The following is a 20,451-nucleotide window of genomic DNA, read 5'->3' as shown; positions in this document are numbered from 1 at the left end:
ATGTCAGACATTCTGTAAGCTCGTATTTTGCTCGCTAAGTGACACTAAAGAAATGTATCGAACGCTTTCAAAAAGCGGAGGGACACAGGCATAATTCTGGGAATCGTTATCACCTGCCTTCTGAAAGTGATGACCAGATGACCAAACAACCGAGCGCCATTGCACAAGACTTATTTGGGAAATCCATTTTGAATTTATAGAGGATATTTTCGGACTACAAAGACTTTATAATTCTAGCCAATTCTCCGCATATGATACTTACTTATGTACATTACATGGGTATATGAACTTCAAAACACATCAACAAAATGACTAAACTGATGTAGCTTAACGTTGATATTGGAATGGAAACGAACTCCGTAGTTCAGCACTCGAACGGTAGGATGGTAAGCAGGAATAATGCAGGAAAATCAGTCTGGAATTCTACTGACCGCACTATGTGACTGCTTCTGTTTGCGACCAGTAAAATGGTTTTTGGTCTCTGGCATAAAAGGCAAACCATAACTCCACTTCTGCAAAGTATCCATTGCATTTACATTTAAATCAATTCGTTAAAAAGTAATGGTGCATGAGTCTCATGTTAATACATCCGAAATGAGAAAACATCGGCTGCTTCCTAATACGAGCATCAGAATTGGTTTTTTGCTTGCTCGCCTAAAGAAAACCTATTAGTAAGCCACCATTTCTGTGTCATGGAGTTCTATCTGCATCCTCTAATTTGAAATTTAAATCGTTTTGTAAACAGCGACACATGTTAATTGAAATTCCACTAGCGTGTCGTTCTGGAGCACCTGCGTTCTCAGTCAAACCAAACTCCAGCCCCACCTGTGGTAGCCTGAGCTTTAGCCGCAGTTCATTACATAGTGTAAACGACGATAACTGTTTTTCTTTACTGAGAACATATTTCGAGGATTTCAAAGAAGCGCATGGTTTCCACACAATGCGTCAAACAAGAAACCCGCTGATTTTATCAGTTTTGATATCAAGTTTGTATTTTTGGACAATACATCAGGAGACCATTTTTGAGCGATGCTTCGTTGTACTGTTCATAACGGAGTGTATGTTATTAACTCAAAACACACGAAGAACAAGGAATACTAATATACCACTAATACGTAAAATTTGGCGGAGGATAATCGGTTTAGATACAGTAATTGTAAAAAAATCATATATGATGACCAAAGGTGTTCAGATGATAGCACTAACATTGTAGTGCCTAGAATTCCACTATGGTAATACTTGACTAGATTTCAGTGTAGCTCTCATATCCAAAATTCCAGATGTCATGTCAGTCGGGCAGATTGGTAACAAACGTAACGTATCGACAGAGTATCAACCAAAACTCTGATACACTTTGTACTAAATCCTGTCGTCCAGGAAAACGTGCGTAAACCGTAACAGGCAACACGTGACCTATGGAGCACAGGAAAAGCATAACTGTGAGAGTTCATTACGTAGAATTCCCTTGGGGAAGTTGGTAGAGCGTTAATTTGGCGTACCATAGGCCCCGGCATCGAGACCTGGTATTCCCAGTTTTTGTACTGTAGTATTTGTGATACTGTTGTATGGGACAACACGTTACTGACATGTAAAAGGACTGTTCGAAGTTTATAGCAGTGTTGCATGTGCAGTCCGCTTTCACTTCGATTATTTGAAAGTAGCAAACCTATAAAGGGCATTTTTAGCTTAACATAAAATACACAAACAATAAGAACATAAGAATAAAGAAACAATTGCATGACATGTGCTGAAGTATTAATGTATTAAAATTAATAACAATATTACTAATAAGAATAATTGACTACTACATCGCTGCAGCGATGTACACACATCAAAAAAAGTTTTGTATCATCCCTGTACCCAGAACTCCTGAAGATAAACGTTGGCTGCGGATATTGTACCACAGACACAGTCCCTTTGACTGTTCAGAGATGTCACTAAACCCGCCTGAAACTGTGAACAACCATGCATGGGTAGCGCCTATTAGACGGAGGGGGTCCGACAGCCGATCCTTTCCAGTCATTCCACCAGGAAGGAGGCACACGGCTCGTGTTGTCTGTTGTTCAACCATGCCTAGACGGTCAATACCGCGGTTCCATCGCGTCCGCATTGTTGCTTTATTCCAGGAAGAGCTCTCAACAAGGGAAGTGTCCAGGAGTCAACCAAAGCGATGTTGTCCGGATATGGAGGAGATACAGAGAGTTAGGAACTGTCGATGACATGCCTCGCTCACCCCGTCAAAGGGTTATTACTGCAGTGGATGACCGCTACCTACGAATTATTGTTCGGAGGAACCCTGACAACAACGCTACCGTGTTCAATAATATTTTTCGTGCAACCACAGGACATCTTGTTAGGACTCAAACTGTGCTCAATAGGCTGCATGATGCGCAACTTCACTCCCAACGTCCATGGCGAGGCCATCTTTGCAACCACGACACCATACAGGGCGGTAGAAATGGGCCCAACAACATGCCGAATGGATTGCTCAGGACTGGCATCACGTTATCTTTACCGATGAGTGTCGCTCTCCAGCGAGTGCAGCAAGGTGGAGGTTCCCTGATGTTTTGGGGTGGCGTCATGTGGGGCCGACGTACGCCGCTGGTGGTCACGGAAGGCGCCGTAACGGCTGTACGATACGTGAATGTCATCCTCCGACCGATAGTGCTACCATATCGACAGCATACTGGCGAGGCATTCGTCTTCGTGGACGACAATTCGCGCTCCCATCGTGCACATCTTGTGAATGACTTCCTTCAGGATAACGACGTCACTCGAGTAGAGTGGCCTGCACGTTCTCCAGACATGAACCCTATCGGAAATGCCTGGGATAGATTGAAAAGAGATGTTTATGGACGAACTGACCCACCAACCATTCTGAGGGGTCTACGCCCAATCCACGTTGAGGAGTGGGACAATCTGGAACAACAGTGCCTTGATGAACTTGTGGGTAGTATGCCACGACGAATACAGGCATCCATCAATGCAAGAGGTCATGCTACTGGGTATCAGATGTACCGATGTGTACTGCAATTCGGACCACCACCTCTGAAGGTCTCAGTGTATGATGGAACAACAAGCAGTGGTAGTTTTCATGAGCAATCTCTATTCCAATTTTCTGTACAGGTTCCGGAACTCTCGGGACATCTATAAAGTCCAAACAGTCATTTTACATGCCAGAAACGTGTTGTCCCATGTATCAGTTTCACACGTATTCCAGTACAAAAACTGGCATGACCAGCGGTCGAACCAAGGATCCTTGGTACGACAACTAACGCTCTACTGACTTATCTACAGGAGTTCCACACGACAGGCGCTCACAGTTATACTTCTCCTGTGCTCCGTATTTCATCTGATACTTATTACTTACCGTTTACGCACGTTCTCTTGGGCGATATTGCATAGCGCAAATTATATCGGTATTTTGGTTCACCTATCTATATACGTTTGGTACCGATCTGACTGTCTGACATCTGCTGGTTTGGGTGTCAGATCAAAGATATAATTGGTTCTCCGCCGTTACATGGGACTTTATGAAGTTCCTGTGTATCTCTGCACGATAATAGTCTACTCACAGTGATCCGATGATTATTTCCAGAGGTGCTGACATATCTTTTCACATTTCTGGCATCTTATCTTCTAGGAAACATTAATCCTCATCCATTAATCATTAACGAGCTAAATACCTGGCGTTGCCGAGTAACGTCTTTATCCCAGTGTCTCAGATCATAAAGAGGTGAGAGAAGTATTTCTGCCACTTTAGAATGTACGGGAAGCTCTACAGATTATTTTAGTTATTTCCTTTATATTCGACTAAATGTTAAATTTCACAAAGACTATCATCGATTACCTTTGACACTAATGAAAACATGGAGTCGACACTAATACTCTGTATATAAAAACACATCTCTGGTTACTGTAGCACCGAGCTATGTCGAACTTTGTGAAATGAATCAAATGCACTGGAATAAAAAGAGCGAATCGTTGTAGATGAAATCGGTTAAGATGCAGTGACACAAAGTGATATTACTGCCACCCATTCACATTCACTGAACATGGAATTTAATGAATTTGTAGTGACAATTTAGTGTCTGGCACTCATAGATGGCTACAGCAGTTACAAGTTGAAGTATGGGTCCTAATCAGATAACCTAATGGTTCAGGCAGCTGCTACCGATAAGCAGTAATTCGGGTTTGAACCTCTGTCTGCCACAAATTTTCAACTGCCACGACACCGGTCACGGAAGAGGCGTAAGAGGCTTTTCAACTTGTTTGTGTAACGCAATATCAGAGGGTTATTTCAACCACCTACTTTTCTCGTGTGAGCGAAGTTGCTACAAGCAAGCCGTCTTGTGGAAGAGACTAAACAATCTGAAACATCGTTTTCCGCTAGAATCACCACAATCCTAGCGTCAGACAATAGTGCTATGTCTAAGCACTTCTCAAACTCTGCCTTGTGGAAACTATCACAAGATCAGAAAATCATACGGCAATATCACTTCAGAACTTATTAGTGTGTTATTGCCGCATCTTTTTTTTGGTCAATAATCTAGTAGAACCGTAGCATTTGCTCCCAACTACCATCGTATGTTGCTATGATATAATTACACACATATGTGAATCATCGGATGTATCTCTTACGTAACGGGATGTTTGGTTCATGGTATGCTTACCAAACGTAAAATATTTATTAACAGATAACACGAATTATAATCGACTTCTTACACTTTTCCCTGGTTCAGTGCCTCTAGTTCACTGTCTCTGCAGGGGAATGCACTAAACTGTGCCTGTAAGAAGAGTATTAATGTTAAAACGTGCCTAGAAATCTAGAAATCCCATTCCAAAACAATTTCTATAGCAAGAATTGCTAAGACGTTGTATCGACATGCTGAGAGACTTCGATAGACCTTAAACTGGCTAGAGTGCCCTCCACAAGAGCTTAGCGAGTAAAAGTTTATTGAGTGACGTGTCAAGTAATGACAGACGACAGCCTATATCCAGCAGTATAAAGCGTCAAAGCGTTTGCTCTTGTTGTGTGAGCGCCTTGGCTTTTAGTGTTCCTCAGGTTCAGCTGCCAGATTTAATTCAGCTACAGGACCCCTCTAATCGATACGTCCATTACTAATTTGCCAGCAAGAGGAAAGCGCATAGTAATGGCGATAACTTTCGGAAATTTCTTAAGGTATTCAGTCACAGGAGGAATCGGGTACTTGAAAGGATATGTTTCGACCTGTTGTAAGATTATTTGCTTGAAGGTACGCTTTATTATCGATATTACCGTATGCGAGAAGCATGCAAATTGTATTGTTTGCAGTTAGTCGTGTGGATCATTGTCCAACTCAATCCAATAGTGTTTTGTCGTTAGGCTGTTTTCAGTAAATGTTGATTCAGAAAGTCTGTAAGCCCACACGCCTACGTGTCTAGTCCTGGAGAAGGGGAACTGGTGTACAGTTGGCAGTTTATTCAATATGAGGGCCACATGAGCAGAAATTCATAAAAGTTATTGACTGATATTAATGCAGGTAGTTAAATATAGGGAAAATGAAATGCATGTACTATACTCGGGGCTACAATTTCTTCGTTCCGTCACTTTGTGTTTGTAAGCTCATATTGTACCAAAATACACTCTACAGCCAGAAAACATACGTGTTATATAGATGTGTGCTTTGTTTTACAACATTATCAGGTTTTCTGACAGATGGTACGTTCGAACACACAACATATTTCGTACAACTCACCGTGGTTTAAATAGTCCTTACGGTACATGCCGCGAAAACAGAAAACACGACGCTCTAGCCACACGAGAGAAATTAGGGAACTGACAGAAAAAACTTAATAAGCCTCTTGTTCCCGTAAGAAGGGTCATGAGTGAAGCCTTCAACAATTTCCACAGCCAGATTCTAAATAAAGATTTATTACAAAAACCTAGTCAGATATATGTCATGAATGGATGCAAACCTTCCATCCACTATCACGTGGATTAGTCCAGTACTGAAACTGCAGAGAACGGAGAAAGGTAAATGATATTTTTTGTCTGAATGGTTAACAAAAATTACACTAAACTGTATTTTATTTTTTGAGATTCACATGTGAGAATGATTCAGCAGATTTGAATTCACAGAATATATTTTGCTGAATATCTGAAAAAAGGTTTGGTCTTACGTTAAATTAGTAAACGGATCAAAACTCTCTGTCCACGCTGTTACCATAATGGCATCTAAACGGAGACAGTTTTTCCAGAATTATTGTGGTGAGGATGATCGTATTGCTGTGCCTACTTGTACCTGCAAGGAACATCTAAATGATACATATCGTAACAAATGACTGCTGGACGGAAAATCACCAAAAATCGCTTAACAGTGGAGAGGCGACTGGGCCTTATAAGATAACTATATGATTCTATATAGAATATGCGAAAGAACTTGAACAAAATGCGAGCGTGATTGGATTGAAGAGCTCCTATTTACCAGCTGTAGAGTGGGAGACTCCATGAATAGGATGGGTTGTAAGGAGAAAGAATCGTGTGAACCTGTTTTAAGTGAATTATGCGGAAATAAATTTAAGCAGTTTATCTGTGGAACGATTCGTGAAAATAAGATCTTAGACCTGCTAGTGACAAACAGACCCGAACAAGGAATCGTTGATAGTAAGACCGTTACAGCATCACTGAATACGGCTGTAACTAGGAATACAAAGGAAGGCAGCAAGTCCTATCTGTTTAGCAAGAGAGACAAAAAAAGTTTTCTGATTACCTGAGCGGTCACCACGAAAATTTCATCTCCAGTACTAACAACGTCGAGTATCAATGCGCGAATTGCTAGATCATTGTACAATACACTTTAGACAAGTATGTACCGAGCAAAATTATGAGTGGTGGAAAAGAGTCGTCGTGATACAACAGCCATGTTAGAAAACCGGTACGAAAGCAAATTTAAACTAATTCATAGCCTCACAGACAAAGAAAAATTTAACGAAGTCAAAATTAGCGTGAGGAGAGACATAACTGAAGCGTTCGCCTAATTCTGTCTACCTACAAGACAGAAAATCCGAAGAAGTTTTGTTTTGATGTTAAATCAGTAAACAAATGGAAGTCATTAGTCTAGACACTCGTGAGCATAATTATATCGAAACGGAGGGCGACAGATAAAATGCCGAAATACAAAATGTCTTTTTCCGAAACTGATTCACAGGGGAACATCGCACTGTATTGCCTGCTTTAAATGGTCGCTAAAACAACGAAACAGAGGTCACTGCATCTGACGAGATACCAATACGGTTCAGCACAGAGTATGCGAAAGAACTTGTCCCTCTTCTAGCAGTGGTGTATAGTAAGTCTTTGGCGGAGTGAAGTGTTCCTGATGATTGGATAAAAGCACAGGTAATACCGTTTTCAAGAATCCTGTTTCCAATAATCGTCGTCGAAAAGACGAGCGGAACTATGGGGCTACATCTCCGACGTCTGTCAGTCGTAGAATTTTGAAATTGGACGTTTCTGGAGGCGGCCGAAAATCTTCTCTGTAGGAACCAATACGGGTTACGAAAACAATGGCCGAATGAAACACAGCTCGGACTGTCCGTCCACGGACACAGAAAGCACTAGATACAGGCACTCGGGTAGATGCCGTATTCCTTCACTTCCGGAAGGCTCGGGAACCGAGCGACCGCTACGGTCGCAGGTTCGAATCCTGCCTCGGGCATGGATGTGTGTGGTGTCTTTAGGTTAGTTAGGTTTAAGTAGTTCTAAGTTCTAGGGGACTGATGACCTCAGATGTTAAGTCCCATAGTGCTCAGAGCCATTTTCCGGAAGGCATTCGATACAGTTCCACAATGCCGCCTAATGAACGAAGTAGGAGAGTACAGAATATGAGACCAACTGTATGGTTGGAATGAAGAGTTTCTAGCAAAAGAAACACAAAATGTCTTTCTCAAAGGAGAGGAATCGTCAGACACAAAAGTAACTTCGATATAACCTAAGAAAATGTTATAGGATCATTACTTTTCGCTATATACGTAATTGACCTAGTGAATAACGCCGGAATATCCATGAGGCTTTTCGCGAATGATGCTGTTGTGTACAGCGAAGTCGCAGTGCTAGAAAATTGCAGTGAAATGCAGGAGTACCTGCAAGGGATCGACGCTTGGTGCTGGAGGTGGCAATTGACACTAGGCGTAAACAGATGTATGGTATTGCGAACACACAGACTGAAAGACCCTTTATAATATAATTACACAATTGCAGAACCATCACTGGAAGCAGTTACTTCCATAAAATATCTAATATGCGTACGGCGCGATCTGAAATAGAACGACCACGCAAAATTAATCGCAAGTGAGACAGATCCAAGACTGATATTCGTTGGAAGGTTGCTCAAAAAATGTAATCCGTCAAGAAAGAACTTAGCTTACGAAACACTCATTAGACATTGAACAATGCTCGTCATTAAGGGATCCATATTAGATAGGAGTGACAGAGGAAATAGGGCAGATCGAAAGAAGGGTTGGTGATAGCAGAAGCGGCACAGCTCAAGCACAGCTCCTGGCTACCAGGTAAACAGTTAGGTGCGAGAGCCAGTCAGCACATGGTGGATCTCCCTACAGCCGTTACACGTCACACACGCATGCACAGAACGAAACGGGTCTTATGGCGAGAATGATCATTGAAATGAAATATGTCTACGTAGAAATCATGGACATTTCGCGTCACACCATCCAGTAACGCTGCGTTGATTCCAAAGCTACCAAGCTGAGCGCGTCAATGAGACGGGTCAATCGCCGTTTGGGAAGTTTTTATATGCCAAAAACTACGCAATTTACAGCGGTATTAATAATTGTCATTTACCCTAATTTCCTTAACAAATTAACGATTTTGTAGATGAAATATACTTATTTAAACTGTAAACTGCGAGCGCTAAGGTTCAATCCAGTAAATAGTTTTAAGCTTAAAAACAAAAAATAATTTTACATTTAGACAAATTAAACCAGAATATCTAATCCTCCACAGTATCATCTATTATGAAGTCAGCATAGTATAGGAACTTGCTTTACACTTTTCCTGCTTTAGTGAATTTTCAGTATTCAATGTGTTTAATAGCAATACTAAATTTATTTAAACAGTCTATTGTTAAAGGATTTTCCTATGTTCCATAAGAGCAGCTTCTTTGAAACAATCTTGGCAGTGTGAAATCAACGATGCAAAGCACGCCAGTGTTGTGGGGTCTTTTGTGACTCACGACAAGAACACAGCAAGTTCCATAACCCGATTTCCCAGAAACTTCACACAGTAGAAGCGAACAAGTGTTTACTTATCCTTAGATACTCGACCGTTTCTGAGAAAACGGTCAATCTTTTGGATGCAATTTATGTGATTTTTTAAGCCGCTGATTAGCTCTGTGGCAGTGATGGCACTGTAGCTAGCCCCGCGAATTCACAATTTTACGCCCCGTGTTCGAAACCCGAATATTGCTTTTGTAGACGAATGTGTAAAACAAAAAATGAATGAGAAAATTTTGGAAGTTTTTGCAGTAAAATTCCTCTTTAGTATCTTGTCAGTAATAATGGCGGTGTTGTGTACTCTTTCCGGAAGAGAGCCTTTCAATAGGTCAGCAAGTATACCCGTTTTTCTGAAAGCCAGCAAGGAGGGTCTTGTATTCAGTCTACCCAGCTGGTTTCGCCATCGTGATGGAATCAGTAAGGAGACAAATAGTTCTTGAATTAGTTCTCAAAGCGAACAGACAGCAAAGGACCATACATACATATGTTATGTAATAAATGTGTGAGACCTATTGTGAAACCTAGTTGCAATTTTACAGTCTTTATAACACTCATGTATCCCCTAATTTCATAAGAAACATTTATCTACTAACCTTCTGTGGAGATAGGTAAATAAACGAAAAAAAGAACAATAGTCGGGATCCGAACATGGAGCACAAAAATGAGAAACCGCTATGCTACCCAGCTACCAACGCACCAGTTATACTCAAGTGCCATAAAAGGCATCTAAAATGTTTCGAGAACTTTGTGCGTCGTTCTCAGAATCTGTCGAGTATCCACGGGCAAGCCGAAACATGTGTTTGCTTACTTTGACCCTTCTTCCATTAAACGAAGTTCTTACGAAATCGGTTTATGGCACTTGCCGTGTTCTCTTTGTCAGTTGCGATTTCAGTCTCGGCTAAAAGTTCGTCAATAGGCAGCGCTGGAGAGGGATTTTTGTGCTGCAATATTGGCGTTGCCGAATTGAAAGACTTAAATTTTACGCTATGTTTCAGCCTTTATCTTAATTCATCATTAAAAGGAGACAACTGTTCGGATACTGCGAGAAATTTACCTTTAGTTGGGTGTTAGCGAGCTGAAGCATTACGTTTCTCGGTGTGTCGCGACGCGCTGCAGTGAACTAAATAAAGCCTGTTTAAATTGCGAGCTAAAAGCCAGCGAATTAGTAGCTTAATGAGAAACTAAACAGATAGTTTTTTTTCAGAATGAATTTTCACTCTGGAGCTGAATGTGCGTTGATATATGATATGGAACTTCCTGGCAGATTAAAACTGAGTGTCGGACCATGATTCGAATCTGGGACCAGTTTTAATCTGCCAGTAAGTCTCATAACAGCGCAGACTCCACTGCAAAGCGAAAATCCATTCTGAAGATAATCTCCACGCTGTGACTAAGTCATGTCTCCGCAATAGTCCTTCTTCCAGGAATGCTATTCCTGCTAGGTATGCACGAGAACTTCTGTGAAGTGTAGGAGATGACGTACTGGCGAAAGTAAAGCTGTGAAGGGGAGTCGTGATTCATGCTTCGATAGCTCAGTCGGTAGAACGCTTACCCGCGAAAGGCAAAGGTCGTAGTTTCGAGTCCTGGTCTGCCACACAGTTTTGAGCTAATAGGAAGTTAAATGGTTATTAATGGACAATTTTATTACCTTTTTTCACTGACTACACAATCGTTTAATAAACTTAAATTTCCGATTTTCATGAAGTTCGGACTTTGAAATTGAGAGCTCACTTTTGATTATTGCTTTGTACAGGAGTTCACTGTGTGAACAGATCTACTGCTAGCTTTACTACACGCGCATATGAACTTGCTGACGAATTGTTCATGTCAAAACTGCTTTTATTTTATTTCTTTCATTTTGAGACCGCTAATCGTAAATGAATTCAGTTTTATAGATTAAAATAAAAATTGTTGTATTTCAGTCATCAACTTGTTAACTATGCTGCTTTTTTTACTTGCAAATGGTACCATATTTCGCATTTCTGATCAATTACTAGGGAATTCAGAAAGAATCTAAATACTCTACAGCCAAGTTGACCAAAGAATGATAAGTTGAACCACTTATAACCACCCCTTAGGTATTTGTTCGAGCCAAAATTTATTACTTTCCCGATTTACCCGCCTCTCTGCTCTTTTGATCGGAACTTTTAAAATTAATTTTACACTGAAGTTCCGAAGACACTGGTATACGGATCCGTATTCAAAAACAGAGATATGTAAACAGGCAGAATACGGCGCTGCGGTCGGCAATGCCTTTATAAGACAGCAGTTGTCTGGCGCAGTTGACAGATCGGTTACTGCTGCTACAATGACAGGTTATCAAGATTTAATGATTTTGATGACTGGAAACTTATTGCCTGGTCGGAGGAATCTCGTTTCAAATTGTATCCAGTGGATGGACGTGCACGGCAATGGAGACAACCTCATGAATCCATGGACCCTGCATGTCAGCAGGGGACTGTTCAAGCTGGTGGAGGCTCTGAAATGGTGCCGGACGTATGCAGTTGGAGTTATATGGGACCTCTGATACGTCTAGATACGACTCTGACAGGTGACACGTACGTAAGCATCCTGTCTGATCACCTGCATCCACTTGTGTCCATTGTGCATTCCGACGGACTTGGGCAATTCCAGCAGGACAGTGCGACAACCCACACGTCAGAATTGCTACAGATTGGCTCTAGGAACACTGTTCGGAGTTTAAACATCCGCTGGCCACCACAGTCACCAGACATGAACATTATTGAACTTATCCGGGATACCTTGCAACGTGCTGTTCAGAAGAAATCTCCACCCCCTCGTACTCTTGTGGATTTGTGGACAGCCGTGTAGGATTCATGGTGTCAATTCCCTCCAGCAGTACTTAAGACATTAGTCGAGTCCATGCCACGGCGTGTTGCGGCACTTCTGCGTACTCGCAGGTGCCATGCACGATATTAGTCAGGTGTACCACTTCCTTTGGCTCTTCAGTGTATTAATCGAAAAAGAGAGAAGGAGAGGGAGAGAGAGAGAGGGAGGAGGGGGATCTCACACACATAAAACCAATTCCAGGTAACATAGATGCCAGACAGATTCAATGGAAGAATCCTAAGGAAGTGTCGTCACCCCACGAAGAAGGTAGCCGACAAATTGTTCGTTGAATCTATACATGACTATTACTCGTCAGTCTAATACCATCTTTCCCTGATATCTTTATCCGTTTCCGAGATACAGAAATTTAAAGTTACGCTACTTGTGCACGTAAAATATGCACGTAAAACCCGGTGTGAGGCGAAGAAGTAGTTTATATAGTGACGCAGAACGGAGAAATATGCTGTAAATTGTCTCCTTTATCATCAGAAGCTTTCTGGGGTTCTGTGAACCCCATGTTATAGTGCTAAAGCATATGAAAAGTTTTTGTGCATTTGAAACCCGGTCTGGAGTGTAAAATTAGTTTCGCATTACTTCAATCCAACTTAAGTAAATCAACAAAATTTTACTGACGCATAAAGTTCTTCTCATATGAGCTACGTGACCTGCTGTGGCAGGGAAGATAAGAAAACCAGCGGAAAAATGCTCGTATCAGAGCACAAAAAAGGCGAATATGCCCCTGTTTCAAAGACTGAATGAAACTGTCTGGTTCATCTGATAAACGCGAAAGCGTCACAGAGATGCTCAACCAATTCCAGTGGCAGACAGACAACAGAGATGTTGTGCACCATTGTGTGGTACACTGTTAAAATTTCGAGAGAGTACTTCTGTAGAAGAGTCCACTAGTATGTTGCGCCTGCCGGAGTGGCCGTGCGGTTCTAGGCGCTACAGTCTGGAACCGAGCGACCGCTACGGTCGCAGGTTCGAATCCTGCCTCGGGCATGGATGTGTGTGATGTTCTTAGGTTAGTTGGGTTTAATTAGTTCTACGTTCTAGGCGCCTGATGACCTCAGAAGTTAAGTTCCATAGTGCTCAGAGCCATTTTTGAACCTAAAGGCCTAAGGGATTTTACGGAAATCCATTTATATTGTTTACTTAAGTTCACTCACTTTAGTCTTCCTGGAGATGACCGCTGCAAAGGAGGTCGAAACGTCTGCTTTAATAGCGGTTTTCCTTCGAAAGTGACTCGTCCTAATGCCCATAACAATTCTAGTACAATTCATTTACACAGTTTAATAAAACTGACTCAGTTCAGTGCTCCTGAAGAAGACCGCTGCAAATACGGTCCAATGTCTAGCTGGTAGCAGCTTTTGTTTGGAAACGACTCGGCCTAATATCGCATAGTGCTCAGAGCCATTAGAACCCAGTATGTTGCAAACTTCCACGTATATCTCCTGGAAAGACCCCGAAGGTAAAATGAGACAGACTCGGGTTTACGCGAAGGTTTCCCAACGATCGTTCTTCCCTTTCGCGATTGGAACAGTTAAGGGGGCAGTGTCATTGGTACAAAAAAGTACCGTGCACATCGTCCCATAATATGGCTTCCGTAGTACACATGCAAATGTAGATGACCGGAAGCTAAATTTAAACTAAGCTTTAAATCTATTGCATATCTACTTGCATTTTGTGTTAACCTTCCAACGACGCGAACGTCCACGAATACTGAGTAGTACATACTATCCGAAAGATATTTGATAAGTACGGTATTAACACAATGCCTTGAGGGACGCTCGGTGAAACTTTTCCTTCAGTTAATGGACCTCCATTGACAACAAAATTGAAGATTCTGGCTGGGTTAATCACTATTTTCTGAGTGTGATTAGAGCACGTGTTATAATTTCTATCAAATACCGGAAACCAGATAAGTGTCGTGACTGTTGATAATCGGAGTTCCTGATGCTATTTTGTTTAAAGGCAGAAATATCTACTTCTCTCAACTTTTCGTTGCGCAACTGACATAACTGATCAGTATTGCACACTTTATGGAAAATGACAAGACCAGCTTTCGTGCGCGGATAAATACTTTTGTTAAATTGTGTTTGTTATTGAAAGAGGGACATTAAGCTTAACAGAACAAGCGCTACGAAATTGACGCTTTCCAGATTCCGGACTATCACCTTCTTCTTAATAAATTTTCATTTAGATTAGTGAGATTTTTGTTGTGATATGCATAGTAAGCATTTTATTTCAATAAGTAATAAATAAATTTTCAATGAAAATAATGCTTTCTTGACAGACTAAATTTAGGTTAGGGAGATTGTTGTCGTATTACGCGTAGTAAGAATCTTGTCTCTACAGGTAATGACATAAATGATAAAATGTAACTTTTCAAGCCGGAAATATCACAGCTGTTTCAGCTACTGTTATTGAATGGAATGGATTTTCGTGATAAGCCCAACTTCTCTCCCAACCTCCGAGAACATATTCTATGGAAGAGTGACTAGAGAGGAGGCTGGGGAAGGAGGGAGGGTGGGATGGGAAAGCTGCAAAGTGTGGTCTGCTGCTCACTGGATGTGAGCCACTACATCATGACGTCCTCCTCAGACCGTGAAGAAACGTCGGGTTTATCTAGAAAATCTGAAAGAATTAGTAAACCAGAAAATTTTAGTAAGTGTGTTACCTTGAATGAAGCTCGGTATATAAAGATGAATGTGCGACGCTATTGTTAACTGCTGATCAAAACATTCGGGGAAAGACGTCGTTCTATGGCTGAAACGAAATGTGGATCAACTGGTACATCCCAGAGACAAACCTGCGTTGTAGGCAATAGTCTGATGGAAGCAAAGCTCTTTAAAGAAAAAGTGAAAAAGTAAATTTGTCGTTTGGGAGTGGTAGGGGGAGGGCGACTCATTAGGCATCTTTAAGTCTATTAAAAGAAAAAACAGTGAGTAGCAACTAGTAAGCAATGATATCAGGCTGTATGCATAGAGAATTGAAATAACAGTAGTTAGCGCTCAAAAAAGTAATATTGCAGCACCACAATGCGGTTTTGCACAGATCAGTCGTCGGGATTGCAAAACTGCACCACCTCTGCTCCGGTGGAGTTCCTTATTAGCGCTAACTTCACATTTTCCACTATTGGAAAATATGGAAGGAATAAATTGTAACGGGTTATCTGTTCTGCAAACGATTAATAATCCGAAGCAAATTTCTTCGTAATGGGAATAAACAACTTATGATGACTGGACCAACTGAACTGACTTCGACGGAGATTACGTTGCATTTTTTTCCATAATAGTCCGTCCGATTAAATTAAATTTCTACCAGCGTAAAGAAATCCACAGTCGGTAAAGATCTGAAACAACCTTTTTCAGCATTAGGCCACGTAAGTTTATAAAGTAAAACCGATATTAAAACTGACTTTTCGGCCAAATTTGCAGCGGACCACCATGACGTTGACAGGGAAGAAATTTTCGATGTGAAAGTTTATCGGTGCTGTAAGTAAGTACTACGCTACTGTTCCAAGCAAATTTTTTTCGACGAAGGAGTAAAAATACAATTTTTTTGAAATTGGTTTAAATGAACTGACATCGACGGAGATGAACTTGCAAAATACATTCACTGAATCGTTTCATTTCTACGAAAGTTCGGCTTCTTAAGTAAAATTTGAGTTATAGTTCAATGATTACGAAACGAGTTCCATGGGCTGTTCAAAAATGGCTCTGAGCACTATGGGACTTAACTTCTGAGCTCATCAGCCCTCTAGAATTTAGAACTACTTAAACCTAACTAACCTAAGGACATCACACACATCCATGCCCGAGGCAGGATTCGAACCTGCGACCGTAGCGGTAGCGCTGTTCCGGACTGTAGTGCCTAGAAACGCTCGGCCGCATCGGCCGGCTCCATGGGCCGTCTCAAGTTGAATAAACACTTTAGGATAATGCTCCGCGTCATTTTGAAAGTATGACCATTATTAAAAAGGAGTTTCGATCTATTTCACAGTGAAAACAATATTGGTTGTGAAGTTATTTAATATAAACGACGCGTTTCACCCTTTGGGGCATCATCAAATGGTACAAAGTACCTGGATACTTAACCCATCCTTCATAAAGAGGTGGAAAATGGACGTAACAGTGACATTTTCCATTTTATATGACTTTATGAGTGATAGGTTACATGTCCAGCTACTTTTACACCATCTGATGATGCCCAAAAAGGGTGAAAGACGTCACTAATATTAAATAACCTCACCACCAAGACTGTTTTTATTCTGAAATAGGTAGAAACTCGGTTTTAATAATGGTTACAGTGGCAAAATGGCGTGGCACATTCTGCTAAATAAGTTTATTCAACTTGGCGCTGCCCGCTTTTATTCTGAAATAATTAGAAACTACCTGTTGTAGCTCGCTGGCTGAATAAAATATGAATTTTTTTCATATTTCAACTATTGCTGAAGCTAAGCTCTTCAGGGAGACTGAACTAATCGAGTTTCACTAAAGATGTAAATGTATTTGAATAAAATTCTGTGGACAGTTAGGCCGAGTTATTTTGAAACGGAAACCAGTACTAATAGCGACGTTTCGACCATGTTTGCAGCGATCCTCCTTACGGAGACTAAACTGATTTAATTTTAGTAATCTATGTAAATGAATTTGGATTCCTTAGATATTAGGCCGAGTCGTTTCGAAACAAAAGCTGGTGACCAGCTAGACATTGGACCGTATTTGCAGCGGTCTTCTTCAGGAGCACTGAACTGAGTCAGTTTTATTAAACTGTGTAAATGAATTGTACTAGAATTGTTATGGGCATTAGGACGAGTCATTTTGGAAGGAAAACCACTATTAAAGCAGCGGTCATCTCCAGGGAGACTAAAGTGAGTGAACTTAAGTAAACAATATAAATGGATTTCCGTAAAATCTCTTAGGCCTTTAGGTTCAAAAATGGCTCTGAGCACTATGGAACTTAACGTCTAAGGCCATCAGTCCCCTAGAAATTAGAACTACGTAACCCTAACTAACTTAAGGACATCACACACTTCCATGCCCGAGGCAGGATGCGAACCTGCGACCGTAGCGGTCACGCGGCTCCAGACTCTAGCGCCTATAACCGCACGGCCACACCGGCCGGCTAGGCCTTTAGGCTGCGTCATTTTGATATTGATACCGCTATTAATACCGACGTTTCGACCGTTTTTGCACCTGTCGTTTTCAGGGAGACCAGATAGAATGTAATCGCCCACAAGAGAAACTGTGGAAAGGCGGTCGAAATATCGGTTTTAATAGAGGTTTTAGTTTTAAGATGACGCCTACTGAGGCAAAAAGGATTTCATTCAGATATATTGCTGACGTTTATGAAAACTGGCTCGGTTTCTGGCAGTTGCCCATACTGACAGTAAGACGACAGCAAAACGATTTGCAGACTACGTTAGGCGGCTGAAGTGGCGCGCTGCTGACGCTAGTGGAGTACCTGCAGCCGCGCGGTGACGGGCGGGCCCTCCTTCAGCGCCCACTGGCCGCCGGCGGAGCGGTACAGCCAGAGGCCCAGCAGACCCTTGCCCGAGGCGCTCATGGCGGACTGGCGGACGCTGCACTGGCGCCGCCGGCGCGCCGCGCGGCTGCCTTTAAAGGCCGGCCGCGCCGCCCCCGCAACCGCCGCCGCCCGCCTCCCTCGCTCCCCGCATCCCCCCTGCCCCCGCTACTCACCCCCACTACGGGCGCCACGCGGCCGCTTTGTTCTCGCGGATTGCAAGTGTGCTGCTTCTCATCTCCCGCCGCTTCACTCAATGGATGGATGGGCCCTCGGTTCGATAGCTAATTCATTCACTTTCTTGCAGCCTCCTGCTACTTCTGGTAAGCGCAAAAGTACCAACGACGGCCGCTATCTTTGACTGCCAATGCGGAGACGGCGCCCGAAATACTTCTCAACTTCTTGATTTTAATTACCCTTTTCGTGCTCTAAACCACTACTGCATTAAAGTTTCGTCATTTTTCTTGCGGTAATACGTACATTTATCATTGGCGCTTATTTAAAGTGTGTCCGCCCCCGGTAGCTGATTGGTCAGCGCGATGAATCTCATATCTAACGGCCCGGGTTCGATTCCCGGCTGGGTCGGAGATTAACTCCACTCAGGGACTGGGTGCGGTATTTTCCGTACCAACATCATTTCATCCCCATCGACACGCAAGTCGCCGAAGTGGCAGCTCTAAAGACTTGCACCAGGCGAACGGTCTACCCGACGGGAGGCCCTAGCCACAAGGCATTTATTAAAAAAGTAACATCATGTAGGATAGCAACGCATAAAATTTTGATTATTGTGTGTGCTCAGTGTAATACGATTAAATCCGTTAAGTACGAAATTCAGTACACTGAGCTGATGCCTCTCAGCAACATTGGCTTTAACCTGGCTAGGCACCGAGCAGAACTGAGCTAGAATAATCCACTGTAAAAACTAAAAGTCGCACCACGAAGGAACTACCCAAATAGGATGGAAATCGGCACATCTGATGTACATGAGCAGATAATCGATACCGGCCGGGGTGGCCGAGCGGTTCTAGGCGCTACAGTCTGGAACCGCGCGACCGCTACGGTTGCAGGTTCGAATCCTACCTCGGGCATGGATGTGTATGATGTCCTTAGGTTAGTTAGGTTTAAGTAGTTCTAAGTTATAGGGGACTGATGACCTCAGAAGTTAAGTCCCACAGTGCTCAGAGCTATTTGAACCATTTTGATCACAATCAATGGCTACAATTTCAGAAAAATTCTATAATTTATTGAAGACAAAGAGCTTTACAAATTAGTCAATAACGCGTAGATCCACTTCTGCCCCGTAGCAAACTGTTTTTTCTGCTTGACACTGATTGATACACTTATTGAATGTCCTCCTGAAGGACATGATGTCACATTCTGTCCAATCAGCGCGTTAGATCGTCAGATTCCCGAGATGCCCATAATGCTCCAAATATTCACAGTTGGGGACAGATCCGGCGACCTCTGTGACCAAGAAGACAGGGTTTCGCGAGGACAAAGACAAGCAGAAGAAACTTTTACTTTATGCGGGCGGACATTAGTTGCTCATATGTGAGCCCAGGATGGTTTGGCATAAAGGACAACAAAACGGGGCGTAGAACATCGGCGACGTACCGCTGTGCTGTAAGTGTGCCGCGGATGACAACCACAGGTGTCTTGTTATGAAAAGAAATGACACCCCGGATCATTATTACTCGTGGTTGTCGGGCCGTATGGCGGACGACAGTCTACATCTACTACATCTACATTCATACTCCGCAAGCCACCCAACGGTGTGTGGCGGAGGGCACTTTGCGTGCCACTGTCATTACCTCTCGTTTCTGTTCCAGTCGCTTATGGTACTCGGGAAGAACGACTGTCTGAAAGCCTCCGTACGCGCTCGAATCTCTCTAATTTTACATTCGTGATCTCCTCGGGAGGTACAAGTAGGGGGAAGCAATATATTCGATATCTCATCCAGAAACGCACCCTCTCGAAACCTGGACAGCAAGCTACACCGCGATGCAGAGCGCCTCTCTTGCAGAGTCTGCCACTTGAGTTTGCTAAACATCTCCGTAACGCTTTCACGGTTACCAAATACCCCTGTGACGAAACGCGCCGCTCTTCTTTGGATTTTCTCTATCTCCTCCGTCAACCCGATCTGGTACGGATCCCACACTGATGAGCAATACTCAAGTATAGGTCGAACGAGTGTTTTGTAAGCCACCTCCTTTGTTGATGGACTACATTTTCTAAGGACTATCCTAATGAATGTCAACCTGGTACCCACCTTACCAACAATTAATTTTATATGATCATTCCATTTCAAATCGTTCCGCACGCATACTCCCAGATATTTAACAGAAGTAACTGCTACCAGTGTTTGTTCCGCTATCATATAATCATACAATAAAGGATCCTTCTTTCTATGTATTCGCAATACATTACATTTGTCTATGTTAAAGGTCAGTTGCCACTCCCTACACCAAGTGCCTATCCGCTGCAGATCGTCCTGCATTTCGCTACAATTTTCTAATGCTGCAACTTCTCTGTATACTACAGCATCATCCGCGAAAAGCCGAATGGAACTTCCGACACTATCTACTAGGTCATTTATATATATTGTGAAAAGCAATGGTCCCATAACACTCCCCTGTGGCACGCCAGAGGTTACTTTAACGTCTGTAGACGTCTCTCCATTGATAACAACATGCTGTGTTCGGTTTGCTAAAAACTCTTCAATCCAGCCACACAGCTGGTCTGATATTCCGTAGGCTCTTACTTTGTTTATCAGGCGACAGTGCGGAACTGTATCGAACGCCT

General features: G+C 42.4%; 1 protein-coding gene across 1 annotated transcript in view; it reads right to left on the bottom strand.

Annotated features, from left to right (window-relative positions):
* The window catches only part of LOC126266708 (tryptophan 5-hydroxylase 1), a 240,407-nt gene extending 222,696 nt beyond the window's left edge, over positions 1-17,711 (bottom strand). Inside the window, exon 1 of the mRNA XM_049971157.1 lies at positions 17,590-17,711. Coding sequence (XP_049827114.1) covers positions 17,590-17,691 — 102 coding nt within the window. The 5' untranslated portion in view covers positions 17,692-17,711. The remainder of the gene's footprint in view (positions 1-17,589) is intronic.
* Between the last annotated feature and the right edge of the window lie 2,740 nt (positions 17,712-20,451).

Source organism: Schistocerca gregaria, chromosome 4 (genome assembly GCF_023897955.1).
Source record: "Schistocerca gregaria isolate iqSchGreg1 chromosome 4, iqSchGreg1.2, whole genome shotgun sequence".
NCBI lineage: Eukaryota > Metazoa > Arthropoda > Insecta > Orthoptera > Acrididae > Schistocerca > Schistocerca gregaria.
Note: the sequence above shows the minus strand (reverse complement) of the source record. Positions and strands in the feature narration are given on the sequence as shown.